The sequence below is a fragment of the Marmota marmota genome, unplaced genomic scaffold (genome assembly GCF_001458135.2).
Source record: "Marmota marmota marmota unplaced genomic scaffold, marMar, whole genome shotgun sequence".
NCBI lineage: Eukaryota > Metazoa > Chordata > Mammalia > Rodentia > Sciuridae > Marmota > Marmota marmota.
This window is the reverse complement of record NW_026000016.1, coordinates 36076390-36104301: the sequence shown is the minus strand read 5'-3', so window position 1 is coordinate 36104301 and position 27912 is coordinate 36076390. Positions and strand designations below refer to the sequence as shown.

General features: G+C 43.4%; 2 protein-coding genes across 6 annotated transcripts in view; one reads left to right on the top strand and one right to left on the bottom strand.

The window, feature by feature from the left end:
• The window catches only part of Hhat (hedgehog acyltransferase), a 330730-nt gene extending 320446 nt beyond the window's left edge, over positions 1–10284 (top strand). For all 3 annotated transcript variants that reach the window (XM_048809436.1, XM_048809435.1, XM_048809437.1), the window contains exon 12: positions 8258–10284. In XM_048809436.1, coding sequence (XP_048665393.1) covers positions 8258–8349 — 92 coding nt within the window. In that variant the 3' untranslated portion in view covers positions 8350–10284. The remainder of the gene's footprint in view (positions 1–8257) is intronic.
• A 6714-nt stretch (positions 10285–16998) lies between these two features.
• Positions 16999–27912, bottom strand: part of Kcnh1 (potassium voltage-gated channel subfamily H member 1) — a 353502-nt gene continuing 342588 nt past the window's right edge. For all 3 annotated transcript variants that reach the window (XM_015483682.2, XM_015483683.2, XM_048809434.1), the window contains one exon: positions 16999–17911. In XM_015483682.2, coding sequence (XP_015339168.1) covers positions 17054–17911 — 858 coding nt within the window. In that variant the 3' untranslated portion in view covers positions 16999–17053. The remainder of the gene's footprint in view (positions 17912–27912) is intronic.

Here is a 27912-nt window from a genome sequence, read left to right as displayed (position 1 = left end):
TCTGCAATGCCCCTGGTCTAAATTAAGCAGTAACCAAGACAAAGAATGTAAGCATGCCCACCCATACTTCTTCTTCTGTCCCCTTACGTAGAGAAATAGAGGCCCCAGGAGGTGGGCTGACCCAAGTGAATTAGTGATGGCTGAGAAAACAAACATTTTGCTTCTGCCTATTATGAGATGATCACCAGGAGTAGGGGAATGGCAGGATATTTACAGGCTGAGGATTTAAAGGAAGAGAGACCTGTTAGAAGGCAGAGGAACCTGGTTTGAGTCTTTCCATCAGGTGACCCAAAGCAACTATTTCTGAGCTTTGGTGGCCAAAGGAGTTACACAGCCTCAAGCTCAAGTGTAGCTTGATGACAATTAGCTGTTAGACCCTGGGAAAGTGACTTCACTCCTTTGAGCCTTAATTTCCATATCTGTGAGAACTGAGAAATGGAGCTAACAATACTTGCCTGAGAAGGAGGTTGTAGGACTGAAATGAGCCAAGCAGAGTACTTGGCAACATATAATGCTCAGTAATCTCCTCTGGTCATGAGAGTGCAATCTATTAACAAGCTCTGTCATTAGAAAGCCCTTCCCTTGGCTTTCTTCAGGTTCCCCTAGAATAGTGGTTTCCAAAGTGTGACCCCTGGATTATCAACTTTCACATCACCAGGGAACTTGTTAGAAATGCACATTCTCAGGACTGCCCAGACCTGCTGCATCAGAAACTCTGGGGTAGGGCCCTGTAATCTGGGTTTAGCATGCCTTCCCAGTGATGCAGGTGCAGACTATTTTAGGGTTCCCTGCTTCAGTTCTAAACACACAAGAACCATCTAGTTCTTCTCTCTCAGGATATAAAAGAGCAGAGTTTTTGAAAACTCAGGCCTAGAAGCCTGGGTTTGAGTCCCAGGTTTGTAACTTACCTAAAGGTCAGAAACTTTCAGTAGAATTCTAAATTATCAAGAGCCCATTCCTCAATATCTGTCCATATCCCCATCTGTTTAGAAATAGGCCTACAAATTTATAGGCTTAGAAATCTGGGCAGCTGTATCCTCCCCGTGTCCATCCTTCAATAAGGGAGCCAGCCCTCTGACGGGAAAAGGTTCCTGCCCTATTGCTTTATTAAAATTAAAGCTCTCAATTAGCCCTGGTAGAAGGACTTTAGGCTTAGGACTATTTGATGCATGGCTCCAGAATATCTCCTGGCTACAGCTACTGGAGTAAATATGATTTAAATAAAGCACCTTATCAATTCCCCTCACCATATCTGAACATTGTTAAACATAAAGTGCTGTCAGGAGCCAGTGATTTTAATAAAGGCAGTGTGCCTAAAGTTATCTGAATAATTAATGGATGATGGTAGTGAACTTGGCGGGATGGTGCAGAATGTCAGGGCAATGGTGGGGATGTCTCCAAGACTTGAGCCAGCATGCCAGGAGCTGGGGTCTGATGCAGGAGTAGGTACATGAGACCTCAGACATCATCCCTTTTCTCATATCAAGAGCAATCATAAGGGAGAGGCTTGGACTGAGGCTTTCATTAGTCTTTAGGCAGCATGGCAGGATAGTCAACCATGAGGGTACCAATCATCCAAGGCTGTGCTCAAGGTCAGTTAGAGGGAATCTATTCTTTGGCTTCCAAATCTGTCAGTTACCACGTTCCATGATTCCCTCTTCTGCAGCATCTCCATTCTGTTTCCCTACAAGACAGATGTTGCTGAGACAGTCTATTCACAAAGGCTCTCTGGAGGTCACAATTCATCAGCCTCACTTTGATCTTAACAGAACGGCAATGTGGACTTTGTAACATATGCTCATGTATTCCCAAGGACATGAATGGATAGGTTGGTGGCATTTCATAATCATAGTGTATGTCCTTCACATTTGCAAACTTACTCTTCAACCAAGGAGAGTTTGAGCCTTGTTTTCTTTGCATCCTGATGGCTGCATCAGTTAGCTGGTAGACCTGTGTCTCGTCCTGTGTGTTGTGAGTCATGAGAAGCTCCTCTTTTCCTTCCTTAGAATGGGTGATGTTATTCCATGGGACCAGAAACTGGTCTATCAGTCCAGCTGTGGATACCCAAGAGCCAAGATGGGGGAGGGGCATTACCTTTTTCTTCAGTCCTCAAGGAGAGCTATAAACCATCTGGTGATGACTGAGCAGTTAATGAGCTAGAGGTACAGTGGGCAGCAGGGCATTGGAGCCTCTGGCTGGAAAACGTGCTTGGAGGATGGAAGATGAAGCTAAGGCAGAGTTGATAGTAGATTTAAAAAAAATAATAGTGACATTCTTTAGAATATTCTCCAAATAGGATTAAACCTGATGCCCTAGACTTGGGATATGCACTCTGGGTCCTTTTCAGGTAGTGTGACTGTGAGCAAGCATGTCAGCATTGGGTTTAAACCAGTTCTGGAATCTGCTAGCTGTGTGGTCCGTGATAAGTTATTTACATTCATGAGCCTCTACTTTTCCCTCTTAAAATGAGAACAGTAATTTCTACCTCAGAGGGTTGTGAAAAGTAACGAAGATTGCATAACCCTTGTAAACTCTACAGTACATTGCTTAGTCTTTGTAAACTCTTTTCATGAGGACAGAGACTCTGGTGCTAGATGGCTGAGAAGCTAGGCAGGAAGCAGGCATCCCTGCAAAGCCTGATCATAAGCTGATTATAAGCCATTTTCTTGTAGAAATGGTTAACAGTAGGATATAGCCTTTGAAAAAGCCTTGCGAGAGCCAAGATGGCAGTCAGGGCCTCAGGAGTGTTGCCCAACATGACAACTGAGTGAACCTTTGATGGGGTAATTGATGGCTCCTGCACAATTCAGCAACTCTGTTAACTCCTCTCCCATTAGGAGGGATTGATTTCTTCATGGGATGGGAGTTTGTGCTGATTCATCAGTTACAGCTTTCCTCCTGCTGAACTGATTTGCATAGTGAAGAAAGAGTCCTCAGGGCTGGGGTGTGGCTTAGTGGTAGAGCACTCACCTAACATGTGCAAGGCCTTGGATTCAATCCTCAGCACTACATAAAAATGAATATATAAAACAAAGGTATTGTGTCCAACTACAACTAAAAATAAATAAATATTTTAAAAAAAGAAAGAGTCCTTTGGTTCTCCTATTTCTCTTTCAAGGCCCCAGTGGAAGAAGGCACAATTAGAGCAGCCCAATATTTGGTCCTATAACTCAGCCCCCCTGCCTGGAGGGAGTTGGAGTGAAAACACATCATCACTTAAAAAACTGTGTTCCCTTATTACTTCTGTTTGAATGTTTTGGGGACATACACAGCCCAGGACATTGTACCCCAATGCTGCAAGTCTGTGATTTGCTAACGTTCCTTTTATGGTTTAGATCTGGAATATCATTCAAAGGCTCATGTGTTGAGGGCTTGGTCCCCAGTGCAGCAGTGTTCAGAGGAGGGACTTTGGGGAAATGGTTGCATCATGAGGGTTCTGATCTCGTTAGTGGATTAATCCATTGATAGGTGAATAGGCTCTGGGGGAGGTGGGACCTAGTTGGAGGAAGTAGGTCATTGGGGGCATGCCCTGCAAGGATATTTTTTTGCCCCTGGTGTGTGTCTCTGCCTCCTGGCTGCCATAAGGTGAACAGCTTTTCTTTGCTATGCCCTTTGCCATGTTTCTGCCTCACTGCATAGAAGCCTAAAATCAATGAAGTCAGCTGACATTGAACTGAAACCTCTGAAAATGGGAGCCAAGATAAATCTTTACTCCTGTAAGTTTTTCTCAGGTATTTGTTGCAATGGCAACAAGCTAACATGGTCCCAGTTAGCCTCCTTCTCTCTCACAACGCCTCCTTCTCTCTCACAAGCTTCTCTCCACCTCTCACAAGCTTCTCTCCACCTCCCACAATCCTCCTGCTCTTGAGGCCGATTGGCTGGGTCACGTGGGCGGAGCCAAAAAAGTCCCCCAATGAGCAGCTCCGTGGTCTGAAAGGGCAGGGAAACAGCCCAATGAGCATCACCGCAGAGGAGCCAATCAGCTAGATGTTGCTGGGGCCGCTGTGAGCCAATCATCAGCCGGCAGCTGGGAGTTTGCTGGGGCCCCTTCGGCTGTGGCTCTCAACACTTTACTCCTGTAAGTTTTTCTCGGGTATTTGTTGCAATGGCAACAAGCTAACATGGTCCCAGTGCCACCTTTTTTTAATGTCAGCTTTATGAAAAATTAAATAATGCACAGTAAGAGGCATCCATTGGAGGCATGCAACAGAATGAATCTGCCACTTGTAAATACCATTCCTGCAATCAGGATACAAAATATTTCTCATCACAGAAGGTTCCTAGTGCCCCTTTGCAGTCCCTCTCCCTCTGACCCAGCTCTGCGTAACCTTTGATGTTTTTTTTTTTTTGTGGTTATAAATGAGTTTGCATTTTATGTAAATGGATTATTTTGTTAAGGGCTTCTTTTAGCATAATTCTTGTTGTGTATTGTACATAACATAAAAAATAGGATTTTAACCAATTTTAGGTACCGTTCAGGGGCCTGAAGTACATTCTCACTGTTATATAGCCATCACCATCTACCATACCTGGAACTTTTCTCACTTTCCAAAACTAAACCTTTGTAACCTTTAAACACTGGCTTCCCATTCCTCTCTACCTTCTAGATCGTGGCTGGAAATTCCTTGTGAATTTGACTACTCTAGGAAGGTCACGCAAGTGGAATTATGGATTTCTTTCTTTTGGGTCTGACTTACTGTGATATCTTCAAGGTTCGCTCATGTTGTAACCTGGGTCAGCATTTACTTACTTTTTTAAAGGCTGAAAATATCTCATTGTACATATATACCACATTCTGTGTATCCTCTCATCTATTGATAGACACTTGGGTTGCTTCTACCTTTTGGAAATTGTGAATAATTGTGCTGTGAGCATTGGTGTATGACTGTCTCTCCTAGTTCCTTTGCCAATGCTTTGGGGTGTGTGTTTCATAATTCTATGTTGAATTTTTCTAAGGAATATCCATAATGTGGCTGCACCATCTTACAACATTGCTTTTGGTGTGTTTCGTTATTCTGGGTTTTTCAAAACATTTTATTGGTCCATAATAATTATACAGAATGGTGGGTTTCATTGACAACATTGTGTTTTAAACAAAGTTTTTCATCAGATTTCTATTTTTTTTTTGGTCAGGGAGGATACTGGGAATTGAACTCAGGGGCATGCAGCCACTGAGCCACATCTCCAGCCCCATTTTACATTTTATTTAGAGACAGGGTTTCACTGAGCTAGCTGCTTAGCACCTTGCCATTGTTGAGGCTGGCTTTGATCTTTCGATCCTCCTGTCTTAGCCTCTGGGATTACAGGCATTCACCACTGTGCCTGGCTCATCAGACTTCTTGTTCTGATTATTTCCTCATTTTACATAAGACACACCCTTGGACTTCTTGTACTTCTGTGTGATGATGATCTTTTTCTTCAGTATCTTGAGTTTCTGCCTTTCCAGGTCTTTCAGACGGATTTAATTGCTCAGAAAATTGCTCAGTCATGATAACTTCAAGTAAAATGATACTGCTTAATTTCTCTTAGCTCTAGTTATTTCCCTCTGTGTCCTACCTGGTGCTCATTAACTGTAGTTATTGAAAAATTCCTTGTTATCCTATTCACTGTATCATTATACAACTAGCTACATCCTATTAACTCTTTCTACCTACATTAGCCTTTTTGAGAGAGACTATTGTGCCATGCATCATACTTATGTGTTTAGCTATGTTTGTTAAGTAATCCATTTTAACTATGTTACCCAATCTTTTGCAACTGTGGTCTGACTTGCTAGCAACCTGTTCATAATACCTTCAATGCTGCCTAGGTATGATCTGTTAAAACTCATCACTCACTTAGATCTTGTTTTGTCCAGGTATCAAAAACCCAGTAGGAAGTTAAACGTATCACTGATTCTAGGGACTCAACCTTGAATGTGCAGAGAATGTAGAGGGTCTCAGTTCTAAAGCACCCTTTTAAGAAGGCTCTTTTCCTTTGACCAGTGCTGTACTGTTCATCAGGCTGCATGAGTCATCTTAGCGGTCGGGGGGAGAGCATGCACATGTGCGTGGGGTATGTTGAGGGGCTGCTCAGTGGGGGGAATGAGGGTTGGAAAGTAGGCAGCTGGGTGAGGAGCAAGATCATGGACGTCTGAGCAAGGAAGGCCAGGGAGAGGTCAGTGTTCCTTGGTCACAACAGAACCCTTTTTGACACCATCATTTTGTGATGACTGACAAGGCTGTGTGACTGCTCATCATAGAGGCTCTGAGAAAGTTGCCAGAACAACGGCCCATCCCATTTGCTGTTCAGTTTTGGTATTCTGTCCTCATCTGAGCCCTGAGGGAGGAGGCTCTGCCCAAAGGCCACTTCCACCTGCCTGGGCCACATTAGTACTTGGGTAACAGCTACCTCAGTCAAACCTTGTGCCTATAGGCAACCAAAAAGAGGGTGATGTTAGGGTCTAGGACAGGGCCAGACATGAAGGGTTGGTTGGTTGGTGTGGAAAGGTGACTAGAGCACTTTTTTTTTCCATCAATTTTCTTATTCCTGGGAAAGTTGGTATCGACTGGGGTTGCATAGTATAGTAGGGTTTTGAGTCTTTTAACTGGATGGCCTATACAGTAAGAGTAGGGAGATCTTTCAGGGCCTACATAGGGCACACACTAAGTGTGATTGCACCTCACCTCATTGGGACCGTTGTTCCTCCTAGTCCTACATGTAGGGTCATCTCCTGATAAACATAGTGGTCAAGCACAGCTGGGCAATGCCCTAGGCCCAGCTTTGTGCAGGAAACGCCCCTATTTGCCCACCTCTGCAGCTGGCCTCTGGGCTCTCTGTTTACCAAATACCCATTGATGTCTCACTCCAAACACAGCTGAAGTCCAAGAGTGCTTCCTGTGTCCAAAGCCCTCTCCCCTCATCCAGCACCTTGAGCCCATTGAGGAACTCGTGCTGACAAGTCCCCTGATTTCTCTGAGCCACAGAGACATCTAAGGACCCCCAGGCAGAATGGGTCCCTCTTTAAAAAAAAAAAAAAATTTATGTTCCTTTTAGTTTTACATGACAGTAGAATGTATTATGACATATTAGTTATACATGGAGTATAACTTCCCATTCTTGTGGTTGTACATGATGTGGAGTTACACTGCTTATGGATTCATACATAAACATAGGAAATGTATATCCAGTTCATTCTTTCTATTTCCATCCCCTCTCCTTTTCCTTCAATCCCCTTTGTCTAATTCAGTGAACTTCTAGTGTTGCCTCCCCACTCCCCTTATTGCATGTTGGCATCTACATATCGGAGAATATGCGGCCTTTGGTTCTTTGGCATTGGCTTATTTCACTTAGGATAATAGTCTCCAGTTCCATCTATTTCCTAGCAAATGCTATAGTTTCATTCTTCTTTAAGGCTGAGTAATATTCCATTGTGTATGTGTACTACATTTTCTCTCATATTTCTATCCCTGCCTGTCTACCTGCCCTTTCCTAGGATGGCCTGATGGTCACATTTTGGGTGGTTTCTCTGGTAGTTTGTCCCTTTCCACCCCAGAAAACTATTGTTCATCCCAACTGACTCAGTTTAAATGTGCTCTGGAAACTGAATCATAAATCCTACTGTGTGTGTTTGTCTTTCCCAAGATGGAATGAGAGTGCCTTTAATACAAGATGGAGTCTTTTGATTTTGGTCCCTCATGTTCTCCAAAATCCCCAACCAAACTTTGAACACGTGAAACATGTAGAAGACATGAAGATCATTAAAAACAAATGCTCAGCAGAAACATTAATTTAAAAAGATAAAGAAAAGATATTCTAAGACAAATATTTGTAGAAGGAATCACTAAAAGCTTTGAGTCTTGAAATCAAATGTTTAATCTGGAGTTCGATTTCTGTGTACATACAAATGTCACTCAATTCAATATAATGGCCAATCTATATTTTGAGATTTACTGTGGGCCTCAGGAACATTTTTGGGGGGGGGGGGTTGATTATCTAAAGCTTTAGTCTTCTAAGTATATATTCTTTAAAAGCCTGCCCTATTCTAAGTGTTTGCATTTGCCACAGTACACCCATCTTTTTATACTGAGCCCATTGGACTGTGGGACTCTGCTTACTAGGGTTCCAACAAGAGCACTTTCAGGAGCTCAAGAGCTGGTGTAAAACAATGCCTGTGCTGTTTCTCATGTTGCCTTCTCCCCAGGGGACAGTTTGCCCATGTGGGAAAGTTTGCCCCCAAACTTCTGACCATTCTTCCATCTCTGTTCTCCCCCTACAGGCTGGCCGTGGGTGACCCTCTCTGTCCTGGGATTCCTGTATTGCTATTCCCATGTGGGCATTGCCTGGGAACAGACATATACCATGGACTAGTGCCACCAGGCCCAGGCCAATATCCAAAGCAAATGGTACTTCACCATGACCTCCTACTCCAAGATAATCTCCAAGGGATTATCTCCTGCTCATCTTCTGTTGAAGATACCTCACTTCAAGACTGGCAGCTTAAGCTCTCATAGAAATTTTACAACCAGACTATCTTCTGACTTCTGGGTTTAAGAGATTTTCTACCCAAACACTGTCAGTTTCCTGTTGGGTAAGCTGAAGTGCAGGGCAGCAGATCATCTTGCCTAGCTATACAGGGCAACCCAGCCCCATTGACCCTTTCAGTTCTTTCTCCTTTACCAAGAATTACCTGGAATGGATATTTCTTGATGGAGCACAGAAATCCTGGTTAGTGATAGGCCTTTCCTCCACTGCGTAGTATTTCTGAAACATTTTACCACCATTTTGGTGACCTCTTTCCCATGATCTACATTGTTGGCTCTAGAACCAGAAGTAGAGTTGGACTTCCACACATCAGCTCCTCAGCAAGGAGGTGACAAAGACACAGCTGGTTCTGATGACCAATGTAAAGATGAAGGCAGTCCTGTGGCATTCTAAGGAGTCTATACCCAAGGAGCCCCATGACTTGAATTTCATTAGGGTAATCTACCTTTGAGGTTTGCAGGGATATATAAACATGGTAATTCCTCTGACGTTTTCCAATAAAGAAACAGAAATATGAAAACCAGGGAATCAGTGTGTCCACAGCCGGGTGACACTGGGCAAGTCACAAAAGGTGAGGATGGCGTCCCATGATCTCCATCTCCACTTAGGTCCCCAGTCACTATCCTACTCAGTAGTTCATGTTCACTGGTGTATGTTGCCCCATTTTGATTCAAATAAAATGGAGTCTTTGTGTTACAGAGAAAATTCAGATTTTTCTAGAATTAGAGTATTTTTAAGGAAAATGTTTAAAATCTTAGCAGTTACATAACTCCAGAAAAAATGCTGGACAGGCTACCAATATCCAAGTGGTAGATAGCTTAGAAAATTTGTTTGATTTTTGGATTTATTTGTGGAACAGACATTGAAGGTTTACAATTTGAATCCATAGTGTATCTAATTTTGGGAGAATTAGTAACATCCCAAGTACACAAATTGTCATTGAGTGACAGGTGAAGGTTCACTTGAACCTAGCTACTGTCTCTGATTTGTTGTATGGTATTGCCTTGGGTCTTGGCTGTGGTTATCAACTTGATGAGACTTAAACTCCTAGGTGCAGGACCAGTCATCTTGTTGACTCCCTTTCTTCCTAGCTGCTCTGATTGGAAGAGAGATGGGAGGGAACCAGACATTGATGAACTGGCATGGGCACAATGTATTACTTGAAACAGGACAGAACAGAGCAGCTGGCAGACCTGGCAGCAGTAGACTCCACAGCTGGCTGGGTAAAGCAGAAGACACATGGCAGGAGATTTCTGGGTGCTGAGAAGTTTTAATTGAGGGAATGAGCCTGAGGGAATGCAGTAGAACTTGGAGGAACACTGAGTCAGGATTTGTGGTTCACCTGGAAGGAGTGTGGCTGAAGTTTACTTGGAAGGAAAGGGCTTGCTAAGAAAAAGTACAAAAATGATTGTTGGGAAGTGTCTAATATACGTAGGTATGTAAAACAAAAGATTTGAGGTCTTCCAAAAAAGACCATTTATATAAAAACACATTTAGTCAATCACTAAACTGTCCTGGACAAGGCAGTAGATGTGTTTGAAAGTAATAATCCTGAATTACTTTTATGCTGTGATTCAGAATGGTTCTTGGTATTTAGTAAGCTTATTGTGTTTAACTCTATTTGAAGCCTGGTTAACCAATGTGTTATGTAGTACTACTGTTTTCTTTAACCTTTTCCTGATCCCCAACTGTAATTCGGAAATGACAATACTTCTTTTTTTATGGATATGAATTAAAATCCTGGAGTTGCTTTAAACAAAAGACCCTTGAGGTGGCTGGGCATGCAGAGCTGTTCAGCTGAGGAGCATCAGATGTGTCACTAGTCCTGGGTAACTTCAGACAGGGTGTGGGGAAGAGAATGGACAAGGTCCCAGGGTCACTTCCAGCCCCAGGATCTTCTAACCTCAACCTGGCTCTATGGGCAAGACCTGGCTCTGCACTTTACTGCCAAGATGACACCCAAGGAGAGAAGTACGACACCTGAAGGTCAGTGAAACCTCTATCACTCTGATCAATTCTTAGAACCACAAAAGAGAAAGTATTTATGCTGTGATTCAGAATGGTTCTTGGTAATTAGTAAGATTACTGTGTTTAACTCTATTTGAAGCCTAGTTAAACAGGGTATGTGTTATGTAGTACTACTGTTTTCTTTAACCTTTTCCTGATCCCCAACTGTAATGTGGAAATGACAATACTTCTTTTTTCATGGATTAATTTGTTGTTTTCAGATTAATTTGTTGGAAATGACAGCACAAAATGTTTTGTTCTGTTAAAGACCACAGGCCTAGAGAGAAAAATGTAACAGACCTATGATGGTCTATGTACTAGGAGAATAGCAATTTAGTGAGTGTGGAGAGGGGGGATCCTCTTAGAGAATTTGAGACTTACTTTACTTGACTAAATATCAGAAGTGAACTATAATATAATGCTTTTGCATTTAGCTGACTCTTATGGTTTAGATATTAGGTGTCCCCCAAAATCTCATGTGTTAGACAATGTAAGAAGGTTTAGAGGTGAAATGATTGGATTTTGAGTATTAACCCAATCAGTGTATTAATCTCCTCATAGGGATTAACCGGGTGGTAATTGGAAGCAGGTAGGGTGTGGCTGGAGGAAGTGGGTCCGCGGGGGTTTGCCTTTGGAGTTTGTATTTTGTGAGCTGAGTTTAGCTGCTTTCTTCTGCCACACACTTCTGCCATGATGTTCTGTCTCGCCTTGAGCCCCAAGTAATGGAGCCAGTTGTGGACTGGGACCTCAAACTATGAGCCCCAGATCAACTTTTCCTTCTCTAATTGTTTTTGTCCGGTTCTTTAGTCACAGAAGTGAAAAAGCTGACTAAAACAGATACACCAGTACAGATCCATACTGTAGGGTTTGCTTCAGTGTGGCCAACATGAGAAGCCAGATTATCAACAGTGCCGGGCTTCACCGTGTAGTACTCTCAGTCCAGGCCTCTCTGAGGCCTTTCTTCAGAGAAATGTTTTATTTGGAAACAAAAAAGTCTTCATTTAAAAATAGTTCAATCCCATTTGGCACCCAAAATGTAATATCTGTGTTCTATATTACTAGTCCTTTTGACTAATTACAAAAGTCATTCACAAAGATAGTTGATTTAATGGTGACAAAATACTAAAAAATTGTGATGTTCAGTGCATCTATTAGGTGACATTTTTGAGATTAATGTCAATCATTTGCAATTTTAATATCACGCTTGAATTATTTTCATTATGATATTCTGCAGGGTAATTTAATAGAGACTGGGGAAAATCATTAAAAGTACTATATTCATATTGTGGCATTAGGAGATGAAGCAGAGACCTGAGTTCAGCTTGTATGTCATAGATGCCTCATCTCTGAATTTAGTTATATTGTCTGTTAAAACAGAAGTGCCATTTTTGAGATGTAGCCCATTGGGTATTAAATAAGAATTCAGATTGGCAATATTGTGGAGTCTTGCCATGAGCAAGAAACGATACCTATTAAAATTATAGCAGAACTGAAATCGTGTTGGTGTGTAGGCCAATTTTGAGTAAGAAGTCTTCTTCTATCTTAATAGCTTAAGATAGAAGAAGTCTTCTATCTTAATAGCTTTTGAAGCTATCAATGAAGTAGAGCAAGGTCCAGAACTTGTATTATTGACACTGAGTCATTTAGAAAGATTGAGTTATAAACTCTTCATCCATTTTGGAAGGTAACGTCTCAGTGGGAGTTCAACTTTTAGCGTGTTAAATTAACATGTCACGCAAATTTCAGTGGTTCCAAATTGCTGTGGCTTAAAATTTGACACCAGTGTGGCATAGTTAGGAGGCAGAACCTTCAAGAGGCGATTAGATTGTTAAGAGATTAATACCTTTATTGTGGAACTGGGTTAGTTTTTGTCATAAATCAAGCCTGCCTCATCTTGTCTTGGTGGCCCATACCAACTTGCCCTTCCAATTTCCAGCATGTTATAAAGCAGTATGAGGCCCTCACCAGATGTGACCACCCTGTCATGGACTTCCAGAACCTTCCATCCTCCAGAACTGTGAGCCTTAATTAATTTCTTATCTTTATAAATTTCATTATAAGTTCTTTTTATAGCAACAGAGGTTAAGACACACATTTTAAAGGTGATCTCTATACACTTATAAAGCAAATGCAGCTCTACCTCAAGACAATATGGCAAAGCAGCACTTTGACACAACCTTGGTGTCTCTAGAATTTTAAGTTCTCCAAAAAACCACAATTATAGGTGTCATTCAAGTTAGAGCTTCCCAAGTCTTGGAATAGAAAACACCATCCTTGCTCTGTCATCTTAGGTCAGAACACCCAACTCAATGACTTATTATTATATAAGGAAAGGCAAAAGCAAGCATCATGTATAAAATAGTTTATTACCATAATAAATAAAATTAAACTTTTTTTTTTTTTACAAATATCATTTGTGCTTGTTTAAAAATGTTGAAGGGAATATCATCAAGGGAGGGGCCCGTGTGTTCCTCTTAACATTCCCAAGCTGCAGATATACAGTGGAGTTCCTGGCAGCATCCTCAGCTGACCACAAAAATAGTATCAGCTTATTTGCACTTGCTTATTCATGCTCATTTGGACAAAGTGACAGATGCAAAGGAAAAAAAATACCAAAAAAGGATTTGGCAGGACTCAATGGAAAGATCGTTAATATAAGGAGAAGCCCCAGAATGATGAACTGCTCATGAGTAGAAATGTCCTTGCAATGAAATGTTGGATGTGGACAGTCTCCAACTGATACATAAATACAGTGTCTGAATACTAAGAATACATTCATTCGTGTAAGGGGTTGCATCCTTAACATACGAGGAGATCATCTCCTGATACAAGATCTGTGAACTTGTCATTGAACAACTAATGGATGCCCTGGATGACTCAGAAATCACGGACAAAGAGACAATGAGTCTAAGAAAAGTTGAATGGCAGGCAGAGGGGGCACCTCCAGGGTATACAAGTACAGTTTTAGAGGTTCCAGAATAAGTCTGATATGCTTGTATGAGAATGAAGTTTCATTTGAAACTGATTTAAGCTTCAGGTAAATTCACATTGATTCTCTTGAAGTGTGGGGGCAGGAGAAGACATCAAAACTTTTCACCACCTTTGGTGAGAAAACGAAGCTTTCTCTGATGGCTGCAGTTGGTACTAAACAGACAGTGAATTCTCCTCCTGGTGCAAGGTTGAGGAGGAGCTGGTGAAGGTAATTCTTATTGAAGCAAGTGAGAAGGCAGTATATGGAGCAGTAACAATGACTTACAGGAGAGGGTATCCAGGGGTTAGAGTGTACCCTCAATGGACTTCCTCTTTAAGCAACAGTAGGAGAGAGGAGAGGAAGGGGCATTGGCAGCTCCATCACAACTGGAGTTTCATTCAAAGGTCTTAAGGCTAAACATCTTTATTGCAAAACATAGTACATTCTGTCAATCAAATGCATATCAGCAACTTCTATCACTACCAGGGCTCCTAAAATGTCCTAGAGTGTATGTGTGAGATGTAGTTGGTGCAGCAAGTGGAAATAAGAATCTTCTCCAATTAGTATTCCTAAAGAGTTCTGACAGCATCCTCACACCAACTTGGCTTAATACTTTCACTTTACACCTAAGGATTTGGAAGATAAAGCTTGACACATGGGGTAAGATGGTGAAGTGTATTTTTGCCCCTTGCCCAGCTACTTCCACTTTTGAAGATTCTAGGAAAAGAGCTGATGTATTATTAACAACACAGAAGATCCAGGAGGTCAAGTGTAAAACAGGACTCAGGAATTGGGCCCAAGAGATCAAAAGCAATAAATGTATTTCCAAAACAATGAGCACAGTTTTAAAACACTTGGGCCATGTTGTAGCCTTTTTAGCAGATGTAGCACTGCATTAATGCAATCAAGTATTTGCATTAATTGTGCACTAGACTAGAGCTTTTCAACCAAATGGCTGCTTCTATCCAGCAGAAGAACTCTTTGTGGGCTGTGGGATGGGCACATTGTTGCTGGAATTGGCACACTCTACCAAGAACCAACACATCATCTTGTTTAAGAGTTAACCTATATCCCACACCCCCATCAGCAGGGAAGAAGAGTATGTTCAACAGGCAGCCCTAAGTGACAGGGGCAGGACCTCCCCCATGAATGACATTCAAAATATGCAGAGATCAGGTAACCAGCACTTACTGGACAACAGTGCAACTTACTGGATGCCTGTCCCCTCCAAAATGAAAAATAATGTTGTAAAAATATCTAATTTTCCTGAAGCCTAAATGTTTATCTAATCCCTAGCAACCTTTGGTTTCCTTAATTCTTTTCAGCCACCAGATGGTTTCTGCTGGAAGATGCAGGTCAGTGGTATCTGAGATTTGTGGTCCTTGCTTAGGAATTCGGAGTTGTATCCTGGCAAGAGTTAGGTAGGTAGCACAAAGCAGCCTGTGGCCAAATACACGTCATCAAAAGGAAAAAAGGAGTGGCTCATTTAGAACTGTTTTTTCAATGGGAAAAAAAAAACTTTCTAAGATCCTTAAATGGACAATAAATGCAGCCATACTCCTGGTGTTCTGTCACCTCCAGGAACTTATATTGTGGGCTCTGTAGTCCAGAGATGAGCAGCAGAGTCCCCCTGGGGGGTCTGGGCTTCCCGTCATTATCTTACTTTGATACTAGAATGTATTTCTGAAGCTCTTTCCCAAACAAAGCAGGTCTGGACTTCAGAGCCTCATTAGCATCTTTGCTCTCGGGCTGGTGGTATAGCAGGGGTAGATATTTCTTAATAGGCAGAGCCTCTCCCCACTGGCTGTGAGGTGCTGATAGAGGCCTGTCATCAAGTCACCAGAGAAGCAAAGAAAAACCTAGACAGGTGTTTCTAAAGCTGGGGTGATTAGGGGTTCTGCCCTAAAGTAGCAGGTCCTAAGCTTTAGAAGCAGATCAGTGAGCGTGTTGAAGGAATAGCGAACTGGAACATTTAGGGGGCAGATAGGGTATAAAATATCTGGAATAATCCTATGCCCCAAGGATTCATTAGCAGCTGCTCAAGTTAGAGTCTAATGCTCACCCAGCTTTAGCTGGTCACAACCAGGTGTGACTTGGCAAATGACACTTTCTTGGAGGCCATTTGAGGCCAAAAGCTACATGTGGACATGCCTTTGACCTCTCAGGGCTATCTCTGTCGACTCTGGAAGCTCTGCACAGACAGGTGAGATCCAAGTCCTGGGAAATGCTATAGGGATGGGCAGGCTCATTTTGGAAATGCTGACAATCTTTGGTCGGGCAGGTCTCCACCTATTACGTTCCCTAGGGGCACTGGAATTCAGAATCTTGACAGCAAAGCAAAACCGGGGACAGGGTCGTGGCTGTGGTCCGACTACGGGGCTGATCTTCTGCCTTGCTTGTTTAGAGGGTTAGTGTCCCAACACCTCGCTTGAGAGTGTGCAGTTCTTTCTTTTCCTGAACCTTGAGTAACCTGATCCCAGCTAATGAAGCAGCAAGTGTCCCTGAGCATCATGGGACTGGGGCAGCCCAGAGACAGTTCTCTGATCAGATATTCCCCCATGGACCGGTTACTGAAACAACTCAAAACTCTGCTGTTGTGTTCTTGTTTATCATGGTCCTGTCTTCATTTAGTAGGAAAGAGGTTGCTTTCAAATAAGGCCAAGCATGGCTCCCAAGTGTCCTTTAATGACCCCATGCAGTGTACAAAATACAAACTTCTGAAGAACAATCCCCATGAGAATCAAAATATAAACATAGCACTTGCTACAATCATTTGACTGAGGTCATATGTGTGTGTCTAATAGTAAAGCAACTCTGGGCTCACGCCCCATCCTGCAGATGCTCCATACCCTGAGGAATGCCATGGGAACACTCGGGAAGAGGTCAGGAAGGAGTAGTCTGTGCAGTGAGGCCTGCGGCATGGAGCAGGGCCAGAGGGCCACCCGCAGCCTCCCTGTCAACGGTCCCATGGGAGCAAGCTATGACTCGGACAGTAGAGTCCTTGGAGGCCAAAGGGCCCTACCTGTACCTACTGTTCAGCCTTCAGCAGAGATGTTTGAAAGGCTCTGTACTCCCAGCTCCCCTTGTCCCAAATGATGACAACAGGAAAATAGATGGTGACGTAAGACAGGCTGTACAAGGTTGGGGAACGCTGGGAAGTCCCTGCCCATACCTTGGTCTTTGGGGGTGTCAGTGAAGGAGCTCTGCATGGTATATACATGAGGGGTTCTCTGTACTCTCCCGTCAATCCCTAAATGGCTGGTTCTTCTTTTCTGGTAATTGTAACCTTTTATAAATATCACGGTAGTAAAAAATTTTAAATACCCTTTAGACAGCACACCCTGCTTCCAGAATTGTGCAAAGACTGTTCAGATGTGGCTGCCATCTTGCAGGGTGGGGCACGAGATGCTTCTTTTTTTTTTCCTGAAAAGAGCATGACCCCACCTGAGCCACTGGTCCCACTTTGAAAATTGTTGGTCATGTGTGGTGGGGTGTTGTCTAGGGCAGGGGTGCGGATATTTTTTTCTTTTTTGACCTTTTTAAACAAATCTCTCAGCTGGCCCCAAAAATGTCTCTCTCTGAATCTGGGGACTGAGGCCTCGATATTTCAAACAGCTCCTGAGGCGACTGAGAGGATCTTCTGGAAGTTAATATCCTGAGTATCTCTGAGAGCTGTTTCTCGATATTGGTCATTTTGGCGTTCAAGGCCTTGATGTCCTCCTTTAGCTCGTGCTTCACCTCCAGAACAGTGGCCTGCAGCGTCTGCTCGGGGATGGGGTAGAAAGAATGCTTGACCTCTGCCAGGATGGGGCTCCGGTCCTGGGGACTCCTGGCCTCGCCCGCGTTGTCCAGGCGCAAGTCGCTCTTGGTGATGCCGCTGTCACACGAGTCTGTCTTCTTCAGGGTGGCCTCGCCTGACGCCTTTGACCTCTCGGGGAGCGTCTCCATCGACTCGGCCTTGGACACCTTGTTCCAGTCCTCGCCCTTCCCACAAGCATCTTTGAAGCGGGCCCAGCCTTTACGCTTGGCACAGTCGCCGCCACCCCCCTTGGGGCCCAGGCACTCGGACCCCGGGGCATGCAGCTTGGCGTGGTCTGACACCACGGAGGTGGAGGCCGCCTGGAAGGACACGGGTGTGGCGGGGCTCTCTCGGACCGTGACCACGCTGGCCTTCACCAGGCAGTGGTTGGCTGAGCCATGCTCCGTGAGGGTGTTGCCCTTCTCCACGTCCAGGTCATCCAGGTCGCGGCCCCCTCTCTCCGCCGCCAGCCTGGCCTCTTTCTGCTGTCGGAACCTCTGGAAGAGTCGCCGGACAGGATGGTCAGGGGGCAGAATCAGGGGGGCTTCATTCTTCCGTTTCATGCGCTCTTCTTCTTCCCGTTTCACGTCGCTAATCTTCCGGAACACGATCTGGAAAGAGACAGAATGACATGCTGTGTTAACAGGCTCCAGCAGCCAAGGTTGGCCATTCTGTCACGACTCTGTCTATATCACAGGCCTCTGGGACTGTTCTCCTAGGTGATATCACTTTCCTTTTCTCTAGAACAGGGAGTTGGCACCCACTGACATCTTCAGAAGGAAGAAATTCCATCCTTGATGTCCCCCCATTTTCTGGAGACCCCCAAATAGTATCCTCCCAGCAGATTGTCCTAGCTTTTGACCTTGGTCCGCATTTAGCCTGTTTTTACCTGCAATTCAGAATTATCTGGTAAGCTTTTAAAAAAATCATTTTCCTCTTATGACTTCCATTAGAATTTTCAAAGGGGAAGCTCTTGAATCTAAAAGCAGCAGTTCCCTAGAGATTCTGATGCACAAAAATTTGAGCATTGCCTATCTAAACCACACTCTAGAGCCAGAAAGTTCAAGTGAGTCTCTAGGTATGACTGCAGCTAGGGCTGCCACTGACAGCTGTAGATCTGAATCCTACCCATGCTTGTTTGACAAGTAAAAGTTCATCTCCTCTAGAAGCCCTCCTTTCCTTGGGGAGTTTACAGTAGAACAAAGATCCTTGAATATACACTTGATCTAACAATAGTACCCAATACTTGGGCATTGTGTGCAGTGCATAAGGGAAGTTCAATGCTACTTCACTTGTGTAAGATTATTGAGACATACATTATTATTACCCTCTGAAATTGGAAAACATCACGTAACAGGTAAATTGCCTGTAAGAAACCATAGATCCATGCTGCATGAAGAGAATAGACAGTAGGTTTGAGATTCTGGCTCTGAGTATGTATAAGCTGAAAATTACAGGGTTTTCCCCTGGCCATCATCTGGTTATCGGGAAGGCCTATGATTTCTAACTTTCAGTGCATGTGGCATTTAGACTCTAGTATATGTTTTGACCCATGCCATATCCGGAGGTGAGGGAAGCAATAGGTTGTCTTTTTAATATTTTTTTAGTTGTCAGTGAACCTTTATTTTATTTATTGATACATGGTGCTGAGAGTTAAACCCAGTGCCTCACACACGGCAGGCAAGTGCTCTGCCACCGAGCCACAACCCAATAGGTTGTGTTTATTTTAATGTGAATTGCTCAGTTGAGGACCAGAGGGATTGCAGATGGAAAAGTAGCAACGAGGCCCCACATACGGGAGAGGACAGCTTTTCCATCATCCCAATCTGGAACACCTTGTGCCCTGTACACAGCCCCAGACCAACCCATTCTGCCTTGAGGACTTGCCCTATGACCCTGGTGTGCCGGGGACATAAACTTTGGTTTAAGTCCCAGGTTTAACACCTAGTCCTATAACCTCAGATATGTATCTTGGCTTCCTCCCTAGAAAACATGAAAACCTGTACTTTTCAGACTTGGGAATGAAGTGGACACGAGGTGACCAAGGTAAAAGCACTGACCCACTGCAGATGCTCACGTGAATCTTTGCCCACCCTGTTAAGGTCCCTAGATGCAGACAGTATGAGACGCACCACCTCCGTGAGCTTTCTGACCCCTGATGGTACTGCTCTGTAGGTTTTCAGGTATGACTAACAAGATGATCATTTTATAGTGCCCAGCACAGAGGAACCCAATAAACATTCATTGCTTACTGCTAGTGATCAGTTGGCAAATTTTAAATAATTGGCAGACTGAAGTCTTGTGCCTGTAGTCTGACTACTTGGTTTAAGCGTCCGACACTGGATGACTTTACACTGAAGTCAGAGGTGGGTATTAAGGTATTACCTCTTGCCACCTGGTTAAATCTTCAAGCTACTTACCTGGGTCCCAGTATGTGGCTTTCTAACCTCTGTGGGGCAGCATTTCTCCCATTTCCTCCCTTACCAGTCAACCCCTTTCTGCTTGGTCTTCTCTTGTTCCCCTATTATCTAGACTACAGATCCAAATCCTAGAACTCCGAGAATCCTGTCTGCTCCAAAGAGACCCAGGTAATGACAGAGGGGGTGGTGGCAAGTACAGACACTTGCCCCTTCCACCCATTCTTCCATGGCTCTGCATATGCTAATCTCTGTTCTCCAGGGGTGTCAAATTCTCCCCACACCAGGGCCCAGCTCAAATAGCACCTTCTCCTCCAGAAAGCCTTCCCTGAGCTTTAAGTTATCTTTCTGCCTCCCAACTGGAACAGCACTCTCTGCTTGTACCCTCCTTACTCTGTCTTGTAACCATTTGTGGTAGAGATGCATTAATTTCCTTCCTACTCACATCCCTTTTTAGGGCAGGAGGGGAGCAGTGAGTAAGGGAGGAGGTAAGAAAAGAGGATTTGAATATGAATGTCTCCAAGAGGAGAGAGAACTTTTGGAGATAATTACTTTGGTTCCTGCTCCTTAATTCTGTCAGAACTCTCTCCTCCCTTTTTAACGTGAGCTACTTTAATCAGGTTTTATTCCTTATAAGCAACAGTTCCTGAACAAGATACCAGTTGTTTAATCCATCTCTCACCCCCCTCAGAAAGCTCGTAGGGTTTAGAACAGAACTTTTTCACACTTAGAAGTTGCTTATTATCTGCTTTAAGAGAACAAGGATTATCTCTTATGTTCACGATTCCCAGCTTTTCAGAGTGTCTGGTGTCTAGGGCACCCTCAATAACTATTTGTGCTGAGGGTGGAACACTGAATGGACACCAGACACAGATTTGGGGTCACTGTTCTTGTCATGTGAAATGAGAGGGTGCTCATTCTGTTCTCCCTCACCCCCTAGTGCTCAGGATTGAATCTAAGGCCTTGTGCAATCCAGTCAGGCACCGAGCCACATCTTCCTGAGTGGTTGGATTACAAGTATGCACCCCTGCACCTGGCAAGAGCAGACCTTTTTTAATTGTGGTGAAATCTAATCTGTTTGTATTATGTCTATGAACTCTTTCCCATCTAAGGTCATGATTTATTTCCTTTTTTTCCCCAAGAGTTTTTCGGTTTTACACTTAAGTCTATAATCAATTTTAATTTATGCTTCCAAGTTCACTTTTGTTTTTCTCCCCTGGGCATAGAGATCCAATTGTAACAGTGCCATTTGTTGAAAAGGCTATTCTTTCTCTGCTCTATTACCTTTGCATTTTTTTAAAAAAAAATTATGTATGAGCAGGTGTATTTCTGGGTCCTCAGATCTGTTCTGATGTGAGCTGACATCTTGACTCTTTTAACCTACAAACAAGGTATTTCTTCCCAGTTATTTGTAGTTTTCAGTTTACAGGTTTATCAAGTGTTTTGTCAGTATTACAAATTTCAGATTGTAGTATTTAATAAACAAATATAACTGATGTTGGATTTGGGGGAAAAAAAACTCTTTGTGGAATAAATGAATAACAGATAAATACTGTCAGTAGGAGGATGTTTTTGGCCTGGAAAGATGAACTCACAGGCATGATAGTCCACATTATAAAAGAAAGGGTTTGCTCAGAACACCCTTGGTCCTTTATTAACACTCCTTATACCCAAAATCAGGGGCAGCCCTTGAGAAGAGATGTGCTATGACTAAGTAGAGCCTGCAATACAAAACGTATCCTGAGAAGCTGTACAGCAGGAATACTCAGGTAGGTTTACGAAGGTTTGATATAAATTTGTGGTGGATGTTCCTTGTGTGTGGGGGGAATGTGTGGCTACCCTGTACTTGCTCTTTGGGTTAGTCCACCATGGGGCACCCAACTAGACAACATTTTCACAACCTGGCTGATCCCCTTGCAGGGGGGACATCTGTCTCTGGGTCTATATAGACTCATCTGAATCCTCTTGGCTTCCAAAGTGGTTATTATCTTATGTGCCTGAGGCAGCCCATCTGAATGGCCCTGTGTCAACCAGTGGGCAAGTGAACCAAAGCTTCATACCCTGCAGCAATATCTGTACCCTCTCTTGAGAATCAGTAAGATCAACAACCCCCAGGGGACAAGGCACAGGAGTTCTTACAGAGCTCTTGTGGCCTAACAGCTCTGCGATTGAGGGCTCACTTCAGTTGCTTTTTTGGAGAAGTAAATCATAGCCTGCCATGACCATGCATTTTGACAAGTATTTTAGATCTGAGTGGGCAGGGGGGGGGCTGTGTGACTCACAACAATGAGGTCTATGCCACTAGCCCTCTGTCTATCTGGAGATGCTTACAGTTCCCTAGAGCAGGAGTGTGCCTTAGGGATGGTGGGCACAACCCCAAGATGCCTTCTGTGTGCTTCAGGATATCCAGCTTTACCAAAGTGTTCCTTGAGGCTTTAATGGATGCTACAAAAGGAGGAAGAGTTTCAAGGTGAAATAAGTTTGAGCTATATTTACGTTGTTAAATCCGTTGCTTTATTGTAGGCCTTAAAATGCTAATGTGTCTGAGGGAAAGACCATGCATATGACATTTCAGACTATTTCACCCAGAATTCCCTCTAACCTCAAATTGTGTCAGTATGCGCAGCTTGGGTGTCATTGGTACATTGTGTCTTGTTCCAGGCTCTTTGAGACCCTGCAATTTCAGATGTGTATTGTCCCTGGTCAATTCTCCTGTCACTTCTCAGTTCTATACTCTCCAATGATGCTCAACAATTTCAGATCCTGGGTACCTTTGGGATTCAGCTTAGATGCCACCTTTATCAAAAGCTCCCCCACCACTACAAGGTTGAACACCCTTCCTGCTGGTGCCAAACAGGGGACAGCTATCTATCTTGAAGCCGCTTTGGGCGTGTCCTTTCCTGTCACGCCCGGAAGGCAGGCGCTATTACATTTTTCATGTTTAACATCATGCCTAGCCTATAAAGGGCTCAATAAATGATCATGTGTTGAATTAGGGCCATTCTCATTTATGAAGCCTATACCAGGGCAAAATAAGTGACAGACCCTGCCCTTCCCCCAAGGCTGCTTCTGATGTTTGTGATCTAATGGGGAGAGGAGATTGCAGGTAGATTTATTCCATATACAACACAAAAGGTGCTGAAGGGTAGTGTGTAAATAAAATTCAAAAAGATTTCCACTGTTACTCATTTCAGACTGACCTCATACTGATTTCATCATCTAATTTTTTTTTAAATCTTACATAAGCTCAGAGAGCTAATAATTTTTTTTTTTTTTTTTTTTTTTTGCAATGAGGACAACTGCTCCTGAATTTTTCTCCTGTATAAACTGATATCTTCCTAGGGAAGGACAGTGGGTATGTATAGTGCCCGTTTTAGCTCTGCTACCACCTGGTCAGTGCAGGGATAGTTCTCCCCAGTCCCCCGCTTTTTTTATTGGTGCATTATAATCGTCCATAATGATGGCATGTGTTGTTACATACTCACACAGGTGCACAGTATAAAAATATAAGTTGGCCAATCTCACTGTCCAGCATTGCTCCCCTTGATCCCTTTCCTCTACTGATCTCCCTTTGATTTGCATGAGATCCACCCCCACCTTTTCCTTTTTTCTCTCTAGCTTCTGTATGAGAGGAAACACATCCTTAAATGTGAGTTGGACTTATTTCGCTTAACATGGTCTCTAATTCCATCCATTTTCCTGCAGATGCCATAATTTCATTTTTCTTTGAGTTAAACTCCATTGATTTATGTGTTGATGTGGCTATTGTGAAGTTGCTGCTATAAGCATGGGCATGCATGTTTCACTATAGTAAGATGATGATATTCTTCTGGATAATATCTAGTCTTTTGAGGATCCTCCATATTGATTTCCATAGTGGTTGTACTACTTTGCAGTCCCAGCAATGGTGTAAAAGTGTTCTTTTTCTCCACATCCTCTCCAGAATTTATTATTTGTCTTCTTGATGACTGCCATTCTGACTAGTGTGAGATGAAATCTTGGTGTAGTTTTGATTAGCAGTTCTCTAATTGCTAATGAATATTTTTCATGTATTTCTTTTTTGAGATGGGTTATTTGATCTTTGGTAAAAGTTTTTTGAGCTCTTTGTATATTTATCAGAAGAGTAGCCAGCAAAGATTTTCACCCATTCTCCTGATTTTTTTTCCTTTGCTGTGCAATCTGATGCTGTCCCAGTAGCTCTTGGCATTATTTCCTGAGTGTTAGGGGTCCTATTGAAAAAGTGGTTGCCTGTGCCTAAAAGCTGGGGTTTCAGCCCTATGTTTTCCTCTAAATCTGAGGTGTTTCATCCATTTTGAGTTGATTTTTTGCACAGAGTGAGAGAGAATGGTCTAGTTTCATTCTTTTTCCCAATATTTGTTTTGGGCACCTTTACCAAGGATTAGATGACTATATTTGGGTTTGTCTACAGGTTTTTTTGTACAATTTCATTTCAGGGAAAGGTTTTAATATAAGACTATAAAAATACAGAACTGTGGTTTATTCCCTATATTCTGGAGCACTATCTCATTGAATCCATGTTTCCTGTGCAGTGGTCTCCATCATAGTTAAGTTGAAGCAGTACTTGAGGGTTGGAGGTCGGTGTTCTTTCCTTCCTGTCATGGAGAGGTTGTTCCAAAGACTTTCTAACCACCCTCTGGAAAGGCCCAGTCCTGAAGATAGAGTATCATGAGTAGCCAGCAAATCCTGCCAGTCCACAAGGTTATGCATTTTCTTAATTTATTGGGCACGGAAAGTTCATGCAGAATGTTGAGCAGTTTATAAGTTTTTGCAACCTGGGGTGGGGGAAGCCTGAGGATGCCTCCAAGGTAGGTATGGCTACTGTATCTTGCTCATACAGCTTGGCATCCTTCTGAGGCTGCACTAACCAATGGTCCCAGAGGAGGGAGGAGCATATTATAAATGGTTGTTGAGCTGAACTGAATTGACAGATCCTTAAGCTACAGGGTTTTGTGAGCAACCATTTTTAACTTTAAAAAACAACCATCCTGGGATCTGAGGTACGTTAGGACAATTGACCACCTGTTCCAGATTGCCGTGAAAGAAGGCCTTGCCTCTCTTAAGTCTAAATTCTTCTCCCTGCTCTGGCACTAGCTAGACTTGGCACACTCTTGCTCCAGGGGACTGCTGCTCCCCTTGGCCAACAGTATGAGTGGAGGAAAGGGGGGAGACTTGAGCAGGAACAGTTACTTAAAAGAGCTCAGACTGTGGAATAAAAATATAATGTCATTTCTCAGTGGTTTGCATAAATGAGCAGGGACTGAGGTATGAGTCATAGAAAACCATGTATATTAAATGCAGACCACCTCCTTCACCAGAGAGCCATAGACAGAACACAGCCTTGGAGTGGTTTCAAATTTGACCACTGCAGGTGGCTGAGTGACCTTGGGGAAGTCATGTCCTTCTACAATTGGACCAAATCAACGGTTCTCATATCTGGCTGTGCTTCAGAACCATCTGGAGAGGGTATCATCTACTAAGTGAGAATTTCCTATGGCAAGGTTAGAAACTGGCATTTCTGATAAGCTCTCGGGTGATTCTGATGCAGGTAGCCTGACAAGTATGCAAGAGCCCCGAGCTTGAGGTCACTGCCATTATGTGTGGCCCCATAGCTCCTCTGTCCCCAGTGAGTCTGTCGGCATCTGGAAGATGACTGAGAAGGCAGGGGTGTTGGCAGATTCATTTTTGGTTCTTCTTCCCATAGACTTGACAAATTAACTTGAGTAGAGGACACAAAGCCAAGCAAATATATACTGTACACACAGGGTGGCCTCATGGGAGCCAGGCCTCCTTTCCCCTTGGGGCTTAGTTTCATGCTGGAGCCCCCCTCCCTCTACCCCAACACCCCTACAGGCCTTGGTGGTGGTGTTTTCCTCACCCACCAGCAACCCTGCCTAGTTTTATGGCAGAACAAAAAAAAATTTAAAAACAAACTGACTGCTTTGGTTATTATGGAATCTAATGTTTTTCCTTCATCTGCATTTTGAATATGTGAGGAGGAGAGGGTCAGTAATTGTCATTGAACTAAAACTCTGTGATGCCAAGGATTGAGGCAGAAGAATAAAGCATAGCGCTGCTCTGCAGGGGATGCCAGTCACATAAACTCACAGGTGGGCCCAGGGTAGGAGGAGGGAGGTCATGGAGTCACCACGAAGTCACAGTGCACAATCAGGCAGATTGGATTGTGCACCCCCTGCTGCCAAGTCTTGACTTCCTCATCTATGAACAAAATACAACTGCCTCATAGGCCATTTAAGGTCCTCAAAAATGAGTGCTCCATTTAACAGTTGCTCTGTAAAATTGCTGAAGGATGAACTGGACTTAGGTATAAAAGGTGAATGATTTGGGTGAAGGTGTTCAGACGAACATATGTTTAGCCCCCCCAACATCGGTAGTATAGAATGTTAGTGACTGCTATCAGAAAAACATCAGAGAGCTGAAGTGTCCAAGCATAATATTAAATATTGGACAGGTGCCACCGTAGGCCATTCCTTACAGCAATCCTCGACAGTGGGTACATTTTAAAGCTACAGCCCAAACCCAGACAGACTGAGTTCTTACCCACTCTGCTCTGGAGAATTTCTCTTAAGGAAGCTAGTGGTAGGGCAGGATAGAAGTCATCAGCATCTACTAAGCCTTAATGTTTGAAGAGGGCATGATTCTAGTTGTGTTAGACTGTGTGGCCCTTGAATTCATCAGGATGGAGTGACTTAGGGCAAAATCCAGATTTTGACGGGTCAGGTAACTTAAGAGCCTGAGTGTTTTGGTTATTGAAGGATGCTGGTAACCTTGGGGCACAGCACTGAATAGGAGAAGTAGAATGTATAGAGGCCCCAGTGGACTTGGTACAGGAAAAAAATCTAGAGGCAAGAGATGTCGTCTCAGGAGACCTGGTCCATTGGCTCCCAGTGGGTTGCTCCCTCCCACTACCATGCAGACTGAGCTTTCTTACCCCGCACTAATGTCCCCTGAAGACTGATATCTCATTCACTGGTGCAAGGATCCCCATAGATCAGTAGGTACTGCGAATAGGTAAACCAGCACGGTCATTCTTTTGACAGACTACCCTAGGGGCCTGAATTTCTTCCATAGATTCATCAGTTCCTGGGTTTTTTTTTTTTTTGGAACATGGGACACTTAAGGGTTCTCATCTTTCTTGGGCTTGGACCCAGGGAGCATAGAATTCTTCCTTGAGGGCACTGCTGTGCAAGAGTTGGATATCTTGATAGGGGCCATATTTGTTACCTTCTCCTTGCTTTCTGCTCTTCGTGTAGTAGATTAAAGTATACCCCCACCAACAACATGTTCATCTAAAACCTCAGAATGTTATCGTAGTTGGAGTCTTTGCAGATGTAAGGATTTTGAAATATCCTACATTGGAATGGCTCTCATCCAACGATTGATGTCCTTACAAGGCCACCCTCAGCAACTTAATAAAGGGCTGGGGAAGCAGGAGGTTATGTATCCTTGGGTTCAGTCCCCAGTACCAAAAATTGATGGAAAGGACATAGGAGTTACATAACTATAAGCCACAGGTTACTACAAAGACAACCAGAATTTAAGAGGGAGGCATGGATCCTTCCTCAGAACCTCTAGGATGAACCAATGCTAGTTTCAGATTTTTGGCTTCTAGCCCTGAGAGAGAATTTGTCATTTTGAATCTCCAAGTTTGAATACAGGGTTTACTTTACCATGTCCTCTTTCCATTACCTGTGTAACCCTGTCGGCTCTTTTCCTGGGTTCTTCCACGTCAGTATTTACCCTTAGAGTCAGTGGCAAGAGCTAGGTATTAGATGCCCACCCTGAGGAATTCACTGGACCTTTCTAAGCCTTAGTTGTTATTTGTACAAAATATCTACTTAAAGCTTTGCATGGAAGACGATCCAAGATGGCAGCTTGGAGGCATCTAGCACCTAACCTGATTGTCCACAAGAAAAAAGTATTTAACTGCTTTCAGAAGGGAATGTCTCTGGGTTCCAGCACTGGGAGAGAATTTGTGGAGTAGAGAGACTGGAACCACCTATGCTGTTGTCCCAGCTCTTGGAAACAAAAGACTCTTGTAAATGACAGCCCAACTCCATAGCCAGGGAAGAGGGACTCTCTGCATGAGTAAAGGTGAAAGGCTGAAATGTGCACAGTGCTCTGGTAAAGGATGTCAGTAAACCCCCACAGGTGCT